Source organism: Manduca sexta, chromosome 2 (assembly GCF_014839805.1).
Source record: "Manduca sexta isolate Smith_Timp_Sample1 chromosome 2, JHU_Msex_v1.0, whole genome shotgun sequence".
Taxonomy (NCBI): Eukaryota; Metazoa; Arthropoda; class Insecta; order Lepidoptera; family Sphingidae; genus Manduca; species Manduca sexta.
The window spans coordinates 8,440,409-8,458,105 of record NC_051116.1 but is presented as its reverse complement, the minus strand read 5'-3'; the positions used below and the strand labels follow the sequence as shown (position 1 = coordinate 8,458,105).

The 17,697-nt window shown below is 38.0% G+C and overlaps 2 protein-coding genes across 2 annotated transcripts in view; both read right to left on the bottom strand.

Annotated features, from left to right (window-relative positions):
- Window positions 1-17,697, bottom strand: part of LOC115449179 (neural/ectodermal development factor IMP-L2) — a 325,382-nt gene that overhangs the window by 131,271 nt on the left and 176,414 nt on the right. The gene's annotated exons all lie outside the window — the stretch shown is intronic.
- LOC119188962 (uncharacterized oxidoreductase SSP0419-like) lies at window positions 2,125-3,371 on the bottom strand. Its single transcript, XM_037437290.1, has one exon. The coding sequence runs from the start codon at window positions 3,019-3,021 to the stop codon at window positions 2,251-2,253; it is 771 nt and encodes a 256-aa protein (XP_037293187.1). The 5' UTR covers window positions 3,022-3,371; the 3' UTR covers window positions 2,125-2,250.

The window sequence follows — 17,697 nt, the reverse complement described above, 5'->3', positions numbered from 1 at the left end:
TGTCTTTTCGGCATAGATAGACAGTGTCTGCGCGATGCCTTAGACTCCAGTCAATAAGGGTAAAGTTACACGCTGTTTTATCTCACTGGACAGTGGAGATACACTGGCTAACTCAAGCAGGCGGCTTGCCGAACAATTAGGTTTTTAACAGCCGGTCGGCAAACTACCAAATGGATCTTTACCCATATTCGCAGACCAGATCAAGGAAGCACTATCAGCCCTGGCAAGGATTAGGGATTAGGGTTGCGGATATCTAAATTGCCATACGAAAAACAACAGCAAACTGTCTCTACGATTGAAGATATTTAGGGATTCCTGTCAAAGGAACCCTTATAGGAGCACTTTGTTGTCCCTCTGTTTATCAGTCTAGACACTTCACTCTAAGAACCGGTAGGTGTCAAGTTGAAATTTTTGTCCAATACGAGTACCTGGATTTGTAGTCTTTCAGCTGTGAAAAATCAAACTTTAAGTAAAACCGATCAAAAGACATGACCGTTTCTATCGCGTATATCCGAATATTATGCACGAGAGCATCAAAACCTATAAGTGCACTTCCGAACGTTGACCTAGAAACATGAAATTTGATAAGAAACAATACCTTACACTATATGTAAAGGAAAAAATCTTGAAACCGTGAATATGTATTGTGATAACAAAAGGTTGGTTTGTACGGAACTATTGGTGCGCGATTTCAAGTCTGCACTTCTCGAATTTTATGTAGTATAGAAGCTATTTTCCCATGGATAGAGAAAAGCTTTCACAATTCCCAGATTACCATTTCAATGACGCATCTACTCTGCACACTGCATGCAGTCTTATTATCATTGTCATTACGCTGATAAGAGACTAAGCAACTACAATCAGCTTCCCCTATCACATGTTAACAATGACACATGTTACATTTACAACTGTGTCTGCACGTGCCTTGAATCTAAATGATACAAAAAAACACAACAGTCTGTGCAAAATCTCTGAAATTATTTGTTGGTTATGTAGGTTTATAGTTTTCATAATTTTGAAACTATCAAAATTGTTATCGTAGGTAAAATTTTTTACTTATTAAAGCGACTTATTTCCTCGTTGATTCTATTTTTTTATACGTGCCCGAAAATGTGACGCCACTGCACTTGATGGTAAGTGGTGTCCAATAGAATGTCGACTGACGAGAGATGATTACCCCTCGACAGTCGACATAATTATGCCGGCCTGTTGGAACCGTGTATACACAGGCTGATCGCGGAACGAGAAGCACTTACATAGGCCACTATGGCGGATTTTAACACCTTGTGTACGGTGGTCGCTATCCGGGCGGATATGAGAAATACCCTCTACCATCAACAACTTGGTGACAATTTATGGTTTAGGTGTAACTCGCGGCTTCGACCGCGTGAAAACCTTTACTATTCTAAAAAGTCCCAAATCTCTAGACACTAATAGCACCAACGCCACATATGAAGGAAAAAAGTTAAAAAGTCCATAATTTCTCACAGGAGCAAAATTATCAAGTAAAAAAGTAACCTATGCGTTAATCCCGGACATGGTTGATTCATGTGCCAAATTTCATTCCATTCCGTTCAGCTGTTTTGGAGTTCACTTTCGACAAACATCCAAACATTTTCACAAAATATCGTATTTATTTATTAATAAGATAAATATTTATAAAAATAAATAGAATCATTTTTTAGTGAAATGAATTTGTTTCCTATAAAAAGACATATTTTGGTATTTTTTTATAATTACGCAATGACAGTTATATAAGTTATATAAAATAATTAACAAAATTGTAGTTGCAAAACATTTGCTGGTGGTAGGAAATTGTAACCAGTGTAACTACTGGACGTAATGAGACGTAACATCGCATATCTCAGGATGGCGAGCGTAGTGGAATACCAAACAATACTTCGTAATTCAAAGTGTTGAAATGTGATTGATGGTGTTTCTACTGTTCGTAGGCGGTCGTATCACTTACCACCAGGCGAACGGTAAGCTCGTCTCGTCATTTAAACCAATAAAAAAAACATTATTGAAACGGAATTTAAAAGAAATATTAATCGATCATTTACGCGATATTTCACAACCTTGTGTAGTTTTAAAATAATACTATTAAGCCATTCATATCTAAAATACTCTTAAAGCAAAATCGCACATTTATCTCGAAAATTAGATTAAACCAAAATGACACATTATTATTTACATTTAATGCAAGTCCCATTAAAATATAATTAAGAACAATTATATTAAAGTCTAAAACTACGCCATACATTCACCACCGTCTAACAATAATTCTGAACCATTAACACTGGAAAAAACACTGCTCGCCGTCAAACAAATTAACATAGCGACCTCTTTCGGTTCCAGAATTTGACCACTGGGTATATCCTGAGATATATCTTCGTACGTCAATTGTTGGTACATATTTTGAGAGTTGAAATTGGCTAGGATGTTCGTTCTGGTAGTTCCTGGGCTTATCGTGTTGATCCTGACCCCTTCTGATACCAATTCTGGCGCCGCGTGCTTGGTCAACGTCTCCAAAGCCGACTTCGAAATGATATACGAAAGGAATCCAGGTTTGAATCGCTTGGACATCGAAGAACCTATGTTTATTATGTTCCCTTTCGTCTTAATCAGATGTGGTAATGCCAATTGGGATAAATAGTACGGTACTCGGAAGTTTATGTTCATGATTTCATCGAATGCCTCCATTGAATTATCGTGAAGGGATGACAGGAGAATCTTCCCTGCACAGTTTATAAGGACATCAATCTTTCCGAACATTTCTACTGTCTTATTGATCACTGTCTCGCAGCTTCCAGGGTGGGTGAGGTCTAACACCAACCATAGTGGCACCAATCGGTTTTGTGCGACGCATCTCTGTGCAGTCTTTACCAGTCTGGTCTCATCTCGTCCCACTAAAGTCAGTTGAGCTCCATACGATGCTAGGATAACGGCTGTCTCCGTTCCTATTCCGGAACTGGCTCCAGTCACTATAGCCACTTTGTCTGTGAAGTCTATTTGGTCCATTTTTGTTTGGATTTGGATCCCAGCTTTGTTTGTATTCTATGAAGTCTTCACCTGTAGTTGAGTTCAGATGTTCTGAGGTTTGCTGTTTTTCCCTTCTGTATTTTACTCCAATAACTATCTCTGTGTTTTATTTTGCTTCGTATAACTTCGTGGACTGTACAAACATTTGATCGTAGTCCAAAACAACTACAACATCTTAAAAATTTTCGTAGACCTCTTCGTTTGAACACATTGAAAAATTATCACTTTAAATTATGTCATTTTACGTACACACGATTATCAATTGTGCTGTAAAGTGTTTCTGAATGTTTGAAGCGCGTGTTTCCCTCACCGTTCTCAAATGGTTACTGATAAGGCGCGATGTTATCAGATATTGTTTTGGTTCTGCTGCGTTATCATTGAAATGTAGGTTTGTTATGTCATTGTTGTTGATATGTGATATTCCGATTGGGTCCCTGATTTTAAATGTATTTTGTAACGTTATTAAGTTTGTAATTTAAAGGTACGATGCTGATGATAATGTAATGAATTTTTCATCATTTTTTGGGCATGGAAAAATGATCCTACTGCCTGTGATGGCAAGTAAGTTCCAGATAGAGTATCGAATGAGGAAAGATATTATCCTTCGCCTGTAGACATAATATTAACCTGTTCAAAACTAAATATACACACGTTGACTATGGAACAGCGTATCGTTGGCCGTCCACCTGCTAATTGGACAGACGACTTGATAAAGGCCCCACGAACACGCTAGATGCTAGCCGCTTTCGTTAGATTCGTCTGGTAATGATTGGTAGAGGCCTATGTTCAACAGTGGACTTTATGTGGCTGATGATAATGGCTGGGCTGGTGCAACTAACTTTGTACCTTAATAGCGCAACCATATCTAACGTCCGATGGTGCAACGACTTTAGCTCATATTTGCTTTCAATTTTCAAGAATCGGCGTCTATTCTACGGATGTCGCTAAGCACCAGTGCGTAAGCACTTGATGATCTAATTCCTGTATAAATATAATCTAATTTCATATTTAATTACGTAATTACAAAAAAATATTTAGCAATGATATAATAATTATAAAGTTATCAGAAGGATTATGATAAATTGTTCTAATCATTGTTTTAAAGTAAATGGATGTTCGGAAAGTCCGTTAGCTGATACTATCTTATGTTTAATTTTACCAATGACAATGTGTTTTTTTAATGTAATTATAAGAATTGTAATTCATTCTCTTCGAGTTTATTGTGATAAAACGTAGTAGCATTTCAAAAATTAAGTTTCTTAAACACTGCGTGGCACTGTTTGCACAATTGGCGTCGATTTTCTTTAGGGAGGGCAGCTGGCATGAGCGAAGAACAAAAAAACTTCTCAAATTTAAGGAAAATGTCTGCATACCGTCGTCGTCTTCCCTTACCCCCTCCCAAGGCAGGCCAATGCTTTGCATTTTTCATCGAGAACCATATTTTATCCAAATGGTTTTAAAATGTTTGGGGATTTTAATTTAATTTCCTTGCTCCCTACGTTCTACCTATCATAGCTGACGAAATGTGAAAAAGGATAATAGGAGAGGCGTACCACGCTTATCTCTCCCCTGGAATTTGGGTATTTTACACTTCTGCCTACAAATGAAAAAGGAAATTTGTGTGATGCTATATGGTACATTTATGAATGTGTGACATGCGCTTGGCTTCCAAACCAGGAAATCTTGAAGACCAAAAAGTATCCAACGGGAGTACGGGGCGTGAAATAAAAACAAAAAAGTTCTCATTTGTATGTTTTCATTAGAGTCCGTGTTGTGCTCGCCTCACCTCGTATTGTTGGTATGAATTTCTCGTGTTCGCGTATTAACGCGCATCTTTAATCAAAACTGTGTTGGAAAGGGTTTAAAGTGGCCGGTTAATTTTAAATGGCAATTTAGCCTTACAAGTTTTAGTTTGCTGGTGGTAGGATATATTTAATATCCGCCCGGATAGTGACCACCGTACACAAGGTGTTAAAACCTGCCATAATAGCTCACTTAAGTGTGTCGCGTTCCGAGTTCAGCCTGAGTATATCCGGTTCCAACAGGCCGTCATAATTGTGTCGACTGTTGAGGGGTAATCATCTCTCGTCAGTCGACATTTTATTGGACCTCACCCACACGCATGTGGAGTCATCAGGTGCAGTGAGGTAACTTTACCGAGGACATATAATTTTTTTTATTCCTTTACATTTTGATTCTATGAGCATTAATGATTGTAAACGGGGTACTAGTATAAAGGTTTTATTATAGCAAAATTAACAACGCCTCTAAACGTATACAATAATAGTAAAATATTCATAAATCTCCTCTATAAAACAGACAATTTTCCGATAGATACAAAGCCGAAACGAAGTATGAAAAATGCGGCTCGCACTGCCGCGCGGCAACGCAGACGTGCTTACTGATTTATGTGGAGCCGTCCGCGCGCTGCGAAACGTCGATAAATCCCAACGAAATGGCTGCGTGTGCATTTTTATTTATTTTAATAGGTTTCCGCCTGTGTTAAGGTCTTTCCGGTGTCAAAGGTGGAAGGTACGTGTGTTTTCCAAGGTAATACGGTATGATATTTGGAGTCATTTTGTTATCAGTTTTAAGGGGTGGATTTTAGTATTCATATGACCCTAATTCTTATAAAAAATTGTAAAAAAAAGGCTGAAGTGATATTTATTTATGAGTAGGTAATTTATAACTAATTTGTAACTTGGTATAACGAATAAAGAAAAACTAACATAAAAAATATATATATCAGCCCTGTATCATATTCCTTCTCCACTGCTGAGAGGGATTAGACATCAGTCCACCACGCTGGTCTAGTGCGGATTGGTAGACTTTACATACCCTCAATATTCGTATAGGGAACTCAGATATGCAGGATTTCTCACGTTGTTTTCCTTCACCGTTAAAGCAAGCAATAAAAAAAAACATACAGTCGCATTGAGAACCTCCTCCTTTTTTGAAGTCGGTTAAAATACTAAGATATTAAATGGAAATTACTCTAATTCGTTACTATCTATATGCACGGTCTCGTGTTGATGCCTTGATCTCTTACTGTGAATAAATCAACAAATCAGTTTCTATTTTAAATTCCTTCCAGCTTATTTGTCTAATATGGCAACACACTTCCACAAGCTTAAACTTAACAACAACAGTAAATTTTTGCCAATTTACATCGATGAGTTGAATTCAATCGGACGCAAGTACGGTCTTAATAAAAATTCATTTCGCACCCAGTAATCAATAACAATACAGTTTAAATCGTATTCAATGTTCAAAAGGGCGGTTCGCCCCACTTCAACCCCCCCTGCTCGTTGAGGCTACGTGCCGCGATCGGAATTCATCGCGCGACCCCCAAAACAACGACACCTTGCTAATGGAGCCATTAAAATCTGCCTTTTTAGGAGTCCCTTGGTGGGTTTGACGAGGCCTAATTGAGGATTTCAATCATAACAGATTGATTTGTAGCAAATGCCTAAGGGAATGAGTTAACTGGTGCATGTTGTGTGTTGTTAATAAATCAGGTCATTCGAACAAGGATTCATGGAGTTGAGAAGGAACGAAATTTAGGTTGAATTTATTATCAGATGAAGCAAAAACATCGAAGTATTTGAATTTGGATTTTTCTAGTTGAGTGTACATCAATGGTGTGGGTCGAAATTTTTCAAAGGTAACCCGAGGCAAATAAACCTGTATTAGTTAACATACTGCGGCCAATTTTACAAAAAAAAAACTACCACAAACGTAGTACATAAAGCTAAAAGGGAAGCTGGTAGATATTAGGTTATATTGATGGTACGTCACTGCTGCACATGAGCACTAAGAAAGACAATGAAATCTCACCTTCGAAGATATTTAGATCTCACTGAGGAGTCTTTATTAAATCATAATTATATAATTATCGACGGAACTCGCCATTCGCCACCGTTTCACCGCTTAGCACCCAAAAAAAAAGTATTTTTCGCGTTATTCGCATCATTTCCCGCCGTTTAAGTTCGCTTTTAACGCGGTTCCGGTGTGCGCGGCGGTGGCTTAATTTATGCTGTTTTTATATTTTAAGATTTCAATTTTTTACTCCTCGGTGCGGAACCCGGGGACTTATTTGAATGCGCGTCGAATAAATTATGATTTTTGTTGTTCTGTGACACTTTAAGAGCTGTGCTGTTGCTTCAATAGGATAACTTGATTGAACCACTGTCTCAAAGAAAATGGAAAAGTGACCATTATATACTGGTTTTAACGTTTAAGCAAACATTTATATTTCTATAATTATTTCTTATTACTTGAATGTAAGACAGCGAAATGAAACTAATTTTCGGAGATTTTTTCCGGTATTTTATATTTTAATTATTGCCCGACGTTTCTAAGAATTTGTAGCTTTAATGGTGCGGTATAGGCTAAGGTATAGGTTATCCAATAGACCGGCTGCCCATCTTATAAACATTGTAAATTCATTCTGCGTAAATCGGACCGTCAAGAGCAAACTTTTTTATTCTATGGTTGTAAAATGTAGGTAGATATTGTAACTTTTCCGACGATCTTATCATATATAATAGCATCCCAAAAATTATTTCATGTAAATAAAATTTTCACATAACTTATGACCAAGTAACCCCCCCCTGACTTCCTCTCAAGACTTAAAATAACTTACCGAAATGGCCGTTCACTTCGCAACGAGTGTTGAGTTATTAAAATGCTTAATTTAATTATTGTTTACGATATAATGCTGTTTTATGCCTCGCTGTGGGTAGACGGGAGGCGATACGATTTGTTGTTGTCATTGAATAATAGAGGGCGTTGTATCTAATTACGTTCGGAGCTCTTGATTTATGTTTTGTGAAATATTTTACGCGCTACCGTTTATGTGATTTTCTATTCCGTTCTGAATTGTTGTGTAATTAGGTATAGCAGGCAAAGGTTGCAGGTTTAATTCCTACAGTGACTGTTAATGGGCTTTGCAAACGGTTCATGTTTTTTTTCTCATAGAGTTAGATGATCGGAAAATTGCGAAGGCTATTGTTAGGATTCGAGTTTGCGTCTCTAAATAATTCAATACCGAAAAAAACACCAGGTCAACGAGTCAACGATACAATAATTTGTATTTAAAGGGAATGAGGAAAGCGGCGATAGCCTAGTTGGTTATGGAACGGACTATCGAGGCGAATGTCCGTAGGTTCAAATCCCAAGGGCACACACCTCTGAGTTTTTAAAAAAAAAATATGTGTGTATTTTTTGAGAATTTATCGTTCGCTTTAATGGTGAAGGAAATCATCGCGAGGAAACCTGCACATCTGAGAAGTTCTCTATAGGAATTTCGAAGGTGTGTGAAATCTACCAATCCGCACTGGGCCAGCGTCGTGTACTAAGGCCTAATCCCTCTCAGTAGAGGAGGCCCGTGCCCAACAGTGGGACAGTATAACATACAGGACTGATATTATTATTATAAAGGAAATATAAAGTTATAAACTTATAACAAACAGCGTCCGAAAGGCAAAGCAAATTCGAAACCGTTGCTCGTGACGCGCCGACGAAGCGGTGCAACCCGAACTTTGCGGATTTCTCTGCCGTTCAGCCAGTCTGACCCGCCACCCACCAATGCTGACCCTTCCCCTCCCCAAACCGTCACGATCCGTTATTACCGCTCGTGAATTAAACTCGTAAACTAGTAACCAACAGCTGACGATTTAGAAACGGTTTCATGGCTCTTGAACAGTTTTTTCATGCTAATTCTATTGAGTTGGTGTTTTATTAAGTTAATTTCGGTTAGAGAGATTATTTATTAGCTATCGTTTGGTAAAAGTTGTCGAGATTTGTTGAAAGAACGCGGGAGAGAAAATGGTAACGAAGTTTGAGATAAATGTAGTCTTTTGTTTTTATTAACTTTACGGGCTTTATAGATTATTAACCGTAGATTAATAACTACTGGACATAATAAGACTTAACATCTCATGTCTCAGGATGGCGGGCGTAGCGGAATACTAAGCAATACTTTGTAATTCAAGGTGTTGGATGGTGTTTCTGCTGTTTATGGGCGGTCGTATCGCTTACCATCAGGCGAACGGCAAGCTCGTCTCGTCAATTAAAAATAAAAACTTTTTTCAAAGAACCTAGCAGTATTTTAAGTTAATTGTTATACTCAATATTTTTAACTGTTCCAGAGATATGACCAGTTGGAATCATATATTATAACAGACTTTTCCATACGCACGTTGTTAGTTATTTAAATAGAAGCAGATACTCTATAGCAGTATCTTTTCTAAGTCTAATAAATTAGGAGCCCTTTACTTCGTCATTAGTTTTTGATCTCGGATCCTATACTCCTCAAATTTGGTCTATCGGTCTGCTGAATCCATTGAGCGGTTTACTTTTAACAGTCATCCAGTCATTTTACTTATAAAAAATTCGCAAACCTATGTTTAGTTAAAACACAAATTTACTCGATCAGCTGTAAATCAAAACCGGCCACCTTGCCTCTTAATAAGGTTTAAATTAGGAACCGGTGATGTTTTTAACAGTTATATAAGCAATTCTTAACCACCTCTTAACGCTAAACAGTTTATAGACTGAAAATTATTGCAAGATTTGAATTTAAATCCCCAACAAAAACCTTTCACAAACGCTGACTTGAACACTTAACGCAAATTAATGTAATACACTATCCACTCAGCTACATTATCCCGTCACCGATCCAATAATCCCGTACATCTAATAACAAGTCGTTGCGTCCGTCCGACCGCAAGCCGCGGCCGCGCGCTTCGTCGGCGACATCTGCGCAATAATACGTTGCGAACTTATCTATGCGACGTTTACCGAGTTTTGCGGTTAGGACGTTTTGCCGCCGAGGTGCCGGTCTGTTGTTATGCGTTTTGTTTTATTATCGAGTTATTGGATTGTTTTAGTTTTGATGTTCGGATGTAACAAGTGTTTATGTACTTGAAGTTGAAAGAAGGGTTTGGGGGTAACCATTTTCGTTAAGAATTAAGATGTTTGCAAATTACTTATGTTTATATTATTGGTGTAGTGATGATTGGTTATTAATAAAACAATTTGGGATATTTTTGGCAGATGTCTCGGAAGAGATAAGAGGGTCAACTTATGAGATTGCACTTGAATCAAAGACTAAAATTGTGGATACTAAATACTAATATTATAATGGTCGTCTAATACTATAAATTGATTAGTTATGCTACTTTTTAAAGCTTTTATGAATCTCAAAAAATATATATAAATAATTCCACGAGCCATATGGTCGCTGCCTCTTAGTTCTTACGTTTTTTTTTTACGATTAGAATTACAGAAAACTGTTATTAACCCGTCATGACTTGTCAAAATTTTATTTTCAAATATGTACAGGTAGCTGAATGTTTGCCGCCAAACATTGACAGCTACGCGTGTGACGGAAAAATAACCTTATTATGTAGTATATAAGGTTATAATCCCGTGACACACGCAAATGTCATGTAGCTGTCTTGGCTCGCCGGCGAGCCACGAGAGACCAAGAGTTAAGAACATACTTAGCATTTTTTGGCTTTTATTATTCTCACCGGTGAGGATCGCGACGCGTTTCTCCCTTATTGTTTATTTAAAATTACATAATATATACATCATTTTATTTCTTCTTTCCTGCTAGCCCGAGCTGGCTTCTTTGTTTACTATATTTTTTATTTATTTTATTTTCAATATAAATTGTCTTTGTTTAAGCTAATTTAATTAAGTAATAATTAAATATTCTCATGTACCTTGACTTATCATAAGTGGCTATGTTCGCCTACGTGGTGAATAAAGCATTTTATTTTTATTTGACTGCGTATTAAACATTTCAGTTCTCACGTAACAATTTCACGAAAAATGTAACGCCACAGGACAAAACAACATTGTCGGCGAATTTTAATTGTTCCACGTAATGGCTCATTCGCTTGAGTCTGGCATTCAACAGGTTCCGCGAGCGTGCCAGGTGCGGGCCACACCTGCCCGCGCCAGGCGCCAAGCGACGCTGAAGTGCCTCCACGCATAAACAAGTTTGCATCAGCCACTTACAGTCGAATGGCGCCAAATTGTGAGGCCTATGTTTGTTGATTGGTTTGAGACTTTTTTGTACGGTTTAGTCAGTCAGGAAAGTGGCTAAAGTAGCAGAGGCGAAGGGTGAAGTTTTCTGAAAGGTAACCCGGCACAATATATAGGTACTAATATGCATAAATGCGGGTTGCAATGCATTCTAATGATATTTAGATTTTACAAGAAAGGGAAGCCGGCAGGAATCGTGTTATATGGACCCGTCGCCACTGTAATGTAGTAATTAAAAACTATTATTGACAGTGGTTAAAGACACAAAACGTTAGACTATCATTTTTTTTATGATTTGTTCAGCCACGTTTGTGTGTGTACATGAGCGTAGTAAAAGTTATGAAATTAGCTATACTAAGGAATGTCGGCGTGAAATTTTCAAAAGTTCTTAAGCAAATATTTTGCCTATGTCAGTGAAAGAGTTAAGCCGCTAATGACATTAAATGGGGTGTCACTTAAACTAATTTATAGCTGAAATGTTCTAAGTTCATACTAACAAGATATTTTTTAATTTATTCTATCGGCGCGGGCCTCCTCTGCTTGGAGTCTCAAGAACGTACGTTTAAACGTTCAATAAAACGTAGTACCTACTTAATAATATCAGCCCTATATTATATACTGTCTCATTGCTGGGCAAGGGTCTTCTCTACTACTGAGAGGGATTAGGCCTTAGTCCACCATGCTGGCCTAGTGCGTGTTGCCAGTCTTCACATACCTTTGAAATTTTTATGGAGAATTATCAAGTGTGTAGATTTGATCTAGATGTTTTTAGTCACCGTTGAACCGAAAGATAATTGACAATTATGACCATAAAGTTTCGCCGCAAAAATAAAAAACCTCAAAATAATCCCCCAATTCGACTAAAATATCCCCAATCTCAGCGAAATGTCGGATTTGCTATTGTACATTATCCGGATCGTGAATTTTTCTATTCTTTCCGCTTTTATGTGAAGTATGTCGTATTGTTAGCGAAGGAAAAGAAAATAATGACTATATTTAACAAATAAGAAGTTAGTTATATATTATATTATATTTTTATTTTATTGTTTTAAGTTTTCATTGGTTTAATTATTTTGTTAAAAATTTATTATTTTTTATTTGATCTTCTTAGGGTTTGAATTTTGGTTCAAAATTTTTGGACCAACTTGAAATGGAACTAACTTCAGAGTATAATACCCTTTCCATTAAAAAATTAGAATTATCAAAATTGGTCTACTCTGTAAGACGTTATGCGTGGTCTCCACTAATAAAAAAAAAATATACGTGTCAAATTGAAAACCTCCTCTGTCTTTTCCGTCGTTTAAAAAATGAAACAAATTCTGTCTTGGTAGTTGTATTGCGGGCGCTAATGACTTTCGGTCTTAGATTTTTTGTTCGAGTCTCGGGTTGAGGTAAGTGATATTGTGTTTTTCTGCTCAGTATCAGGCCTGAGTCAAGAATATGTGGCCGACAATGACTAAAGGTCCATATAATCCGATGTCGGCTTCCCTTTTTATAGTATATCTGTAGAATCTTATTATCATTAGAACGATTTGTAGACCGCATTTATGAATATTAGTGATAATGCTGTCCTCCACGACGTATCCGTCGACGGCGACTCTTACTGTCTTCTTAGATGAGATCGGATATGGCTGGAGAATCCTAATTTTGTTTTGAAAGTCCGTCATATGTGGCGCAATATAGTTGTCCTGATAGGTTATAGTTTAGTTGTAGGAGACCTTAGGGCGGGTATTGCGGTGTTCGCGCTTGTAGTCAAGTTCTGCCAGTTGTGTCGGATTCTCTTTCGGGAAATTTCATCATTCGCCACTGGTGCTCGATATGGCGATAGGCTCGCCCTCTCACATCACGGATACAACATATCGAACATGCTCTTTATTCGGCGCAATCTACCAGGCCCTATGTCTTTGTTCTTAAAGAGCCACACTCCCTAAATCCAACGGGGATCATCGTCCAATCGAAAACAAAGAAACGATTCAGTAAACATTATCCGTCTCGTGCAATTCATCATGTTGCCGCGCGCGCGGTACAGTTTCGATGGTGGATCGATTTTGCAATTTCCCCACCGGCGATCGGTCGTGTGTTCGCCTTTTCACGGCCGCTGTGTGAGACGTGTTTCCTCGCCGTTCATTCATTCGTTCATTGGTTCGTTCGTTCGTTTTTGCACGGTTGTCTTTATGATGAATGGCTTTTGTTGTGAGGTCGTTTGGACTTTGTTATTTTATTGTGTAATACATAAATTTAAGATTTTTCTAAATGGGTTGGGTGTTGGCAAAATTACTATTAAGCACAAATATGATTCCTTTCTAGCTGAGCTTCGGCCACGGCGGCCAATCTCAACGGAGATCAGCCACTCAGGAGATATTATAGTGCAAAAGTGTGCGGGCAATACACAGGTGTACTCTCTGTTCCTACACTCTCATAGTCCGGTGAGACGGCAATCCGACATGAGCGGAGAGAGGTCAGACCCAAGACCAACGGCTTTACGTGCTTTCCGAGGCACGGGGTTATAACACCACCAACTTCTTGAATCTGAGCTGCAACCAAGTAATTTTTAAGATTGAAAAACCCAGTTCTTTTTTTTTTCAGGATCAGAATTAGAATCAATGGCCTCATCGCGGTAGTCTTACTCTTTCCATGTACGCATTACAACTACGCTACCGATGCAGTCGCAGCCATAAATATTTGTATTTGTGCCTCACGAGAATTTTGGTGCTTAATAATTTAAAAACTCACTCAAACCTTGCTAGTCCGATATCCAGCATCTAATTTAAAATGTCACCATTTAAAGCCAAAATATGCTGCCGCAAGACCACTAGACAGTTACAAAAATGTCCTTTTCAAACAATGTAATCCCCATTTCAAAATACGTCCCAACAAATACCAACCCAACGTGAATCAATTACGAGTTATGCTCCAGTAACAGACTACAGTGAATTAAGATCTAGTGCCGCTCTAAATGAGAACCTAGTGTCTCCGTGAATCAGGAGAGCGGTGGGAGAGTACCGTCGATGAGTTTACGCGTTTCTGTTTAAGGAGGAGTGGATGCTTGATTAAATATTTTTGATAGAGCTTTATATTTATTTATTTGGGAATTATACATTATTTTTGTACTTATACGCTAAGTTTTTTGTACATGACATATACAAATAAAATTTCCACTTATAGCATCTTTTGGGTATTTAGTAGGCATGTGAAGTCTGTCACTGGGCCAGTGTGGTTGTATTATGTCCTAAACCCAAGTAGTAGTAAAGGAAGCCGATAGAAGAGCTGGAAGATGAAAGTAAGCCAGCAATAATTAGTACATCTGATGTCGTTGAAAGCATCTTATTTGGTGTAGTGGATGGCGTTGCTACTGTTTTACGGAGTGGGTTAACATCAGACGAGCAAGTTACTCGCCTCGTCATTTAGCTGTACTTAGTCTGGCCATAAATACTGTTACACTTAATTATAAAAAAATATTACATTTGAATTTCGAATCTGTCATTTTTATACGATTGTTCATTGTGTTTTCTCATTTTGGCGCCAATACATTGTAAAATATTTTGCGATATTAAAATGGTGTGGGGTGATAAAGAGAACCGAATCGCTGTGATAGCATTACACAAAGTAGGTATGGAGCCAAATGCAATTTTTAAAACTCTCCATACACTTGGTATTAGTAAAATGTTTGTGTACCGGGCTATTAATAGGTACAATGAGACCTCCTCTGTTTGTGACAGAAAAAGATCTGGCCGTCCACGTAGTGTTCGTACGAAAAAGGTGGTCAAAGCAGTAAGGGAAAGAATTCGAAGAAATCCTGTCCGAAAGCAAAAGATTTTATCTCGGGAAATGAAGATAGCACCTAGAACCATGTCGCGTATTTTAAAAGATGACTTAGGACTTGCAGCCTATAAGAGACGCACTGGCCATTTCTTAACTGATAATTTAAAGAAGAATAGGGTGGTAAAATCGAAACAACTACTGAAGCGGTACGCAAAGGGAGGTCACAGAAAAATTTTGTTTACGGATGAGAAAATTTTTACAATTGAGCAACATTTTAACAAACAAAATGACCGTATTTATGCTCAAAGCTCTAAGGAAGCTTCCCAATTAGTCGACAGAGTGCAACGTGGACATTATCCGACTTCAGTGATGGTTTGGTGGGGTGTTAGCTATGAAGGAGTGACTGAGCCATATTTTTGTGAAAAGGTATCAAAACATCGGCACAAGTGTATCAAGATACCATTCTTGAGAAGGTAGTTAAGCCCCTTAACATCACCATGTTCAATAACCAAGTATGGTCCTTCCAGCAAGACTCGGCGCCGGGTCATAAAGCTCGGTCCACGCAGTCTTGGTTGGAATCGAACGTTTCGGACTTCATCAGAGCTGAAGACTGGCCGTCGTCTAGTCCCGATCTTAATCCGCTGGATTATGATTTGTGGTCAGTTTTAGAGAGTACAGCTTGCTCTAAACGCCATGATAATTTGGAGTCCCTAAAACAATCTATACGATTGGCAGTGAAGAATTTTCCCATGGAAAGAGTGCGTGCTTCTATTGATAACTGGCCTCATCGTTTAAAGGACTGTATTGCAGCCAATGGAGACCACTTCGAATAAGCTTTTTATATTTTTAATTGTTTTATATTTATGTATTAAACTGACACACTGTAAAAGTAATAAATGTTATTTGCAGTTAACAATTTTCTTTTTTCTTTATTACAATATTTATGGCAAGACTAGGTATATACAAAAACGCATTGAAAGAGCATCACCTTAACCTTTTAAATCTAAAACTAACAACCCAAGGAGAGGTCGTATTCTTCTATACAAAATTAAAACCTTTTGTAACTTGAAACTTGAAAATTTGGCTTTCCACACTGTAAAATTTCCCATTGGGGTTTGACGTGCGAAGCAGTCGTTCGAAGTTTGCGTAAATTTTGGGTGATTTTTTTTAAACTTTCTTTTACAGTTTTTGTTAGGTTTCTTGGTGGGAATGGCTGTTGAATTATGTGGAGAGTTAAAGAATGGGGTAAGGAAGTTGTTAAGGAGATGAGGTTGGCAGGTTCAATTCACGTAGTAGAACTTTAAGTAAGTAAATTATGCAACATGTATTTTTTTTTGCCTTATTAGGCAAACGAGCTAGCTGTCCGCCCTGATGATAATCAACATCCGCCATGGACTAAAGCAGTGTCAGAATCATAGCTAATCCGTTGCCTGCTGGATTAAAACATTTTTGAGTTTCGTGAATTTTTTTTAGTTCAAAAGTAGCTCCTTCAGACCAGATGTTAATTCATAATCTTTTAATATAGCTTTAAAATAAATAGATGCAAATTGAAAATTTTGTGGATAATAAAGTAAATAGCCTTATAACATACGGCATTATGCTAGCTGCTATACAAAGCGCTTACTCCCGATCCTGGCCAATAGTTTCCTCATCAAATAGACGAGATACTCCAATCTCGCATCTATCACCAAAACCTTTAAACGACCACAGTTCTCTCCCGACATAACTCCCATATGCGGTTAAGATAAACGGCGTGTTTAATTAACCGTGGAACGTCCATTAGCCTCCGTATCTATCCGTGGGGGGCGGTAGGGACGCTAGACGGGAAGGCAGGGAGGAGCGGTGCCGGAAAACGCATCAAGACGTGGCGGATGCATAAATTTCACCCAGTTAGCGAGAGCTCGTTAGGTATAGGACACAATGGAGGGAAAAGTTTACCGGGATTTTCCGGTTATGGTTTGTGAGTCTTTCGAAGTAGCTGTAAGCGGTAATCGTACAAGTGTCTCGTCTGAAAGTAAAAATCTTATCATATTTTTCTATAAACATTTTAAATATAAGAAAAAAGAAGAATTATTGTTGAATTAGCTTTGCTTCACGTCCTCTAGTAAAATTTTAAACCGCGTGCAAGCTCGCCCTTAACCAATCGAATCGTATTTTTAAAAAAAAGTTAATCAAACAACACTTCAACGCTTCTTTTGTTAGCAACCCTCTTTCGGCACTTTACAAATCTTTTGAAACTTTCGTTTTATATTCCGGTTGTAGACATTTAACGGAAAATACGGCGGTTAGTGTGAACGCGCCTCTACGTTTCCGTCCGGAAAGGATATCCCTTCGCTTACAAGATTTATTAACGTGCTGACGTTGTTTTCGGTTGTGTTTAACTATCATTTGTAACTGCAATCGTGTGTAGTGTTTGGGCAATTGGTTAAAATATAAACCCTAGTTATCGTTACTTCAGCTTCGATATGAAATTAAGGACATGTATGAAGTCACTGTTTTTCTAGACCCTTAGATTTAAAAAAACAAATATAAAACATGCCTTAATCCCAGAAGGGGTAGGCAGAGTTGCAGGGCACCCTTTTTACGCTTTGTGTGTTCCATGCCATGATGTGATTGGGGGAGAGCCTATCGCCATATCTGGTTCAAATTCCAGACTCAAGGCTGATACAGAGCAGAAAAACCCCAATATCATTTTTTCCGACCCGGGATTCAAACCAGAACAGAATCTCAGAGCGCTGCCGTACCGCGCATGCAGTACAGCTTCGCCATGGAGGCAGTCAAGGTATTATAAAAATTGGTCAAATTTGTCAAAAAGTTATTATAATGACTATGTTA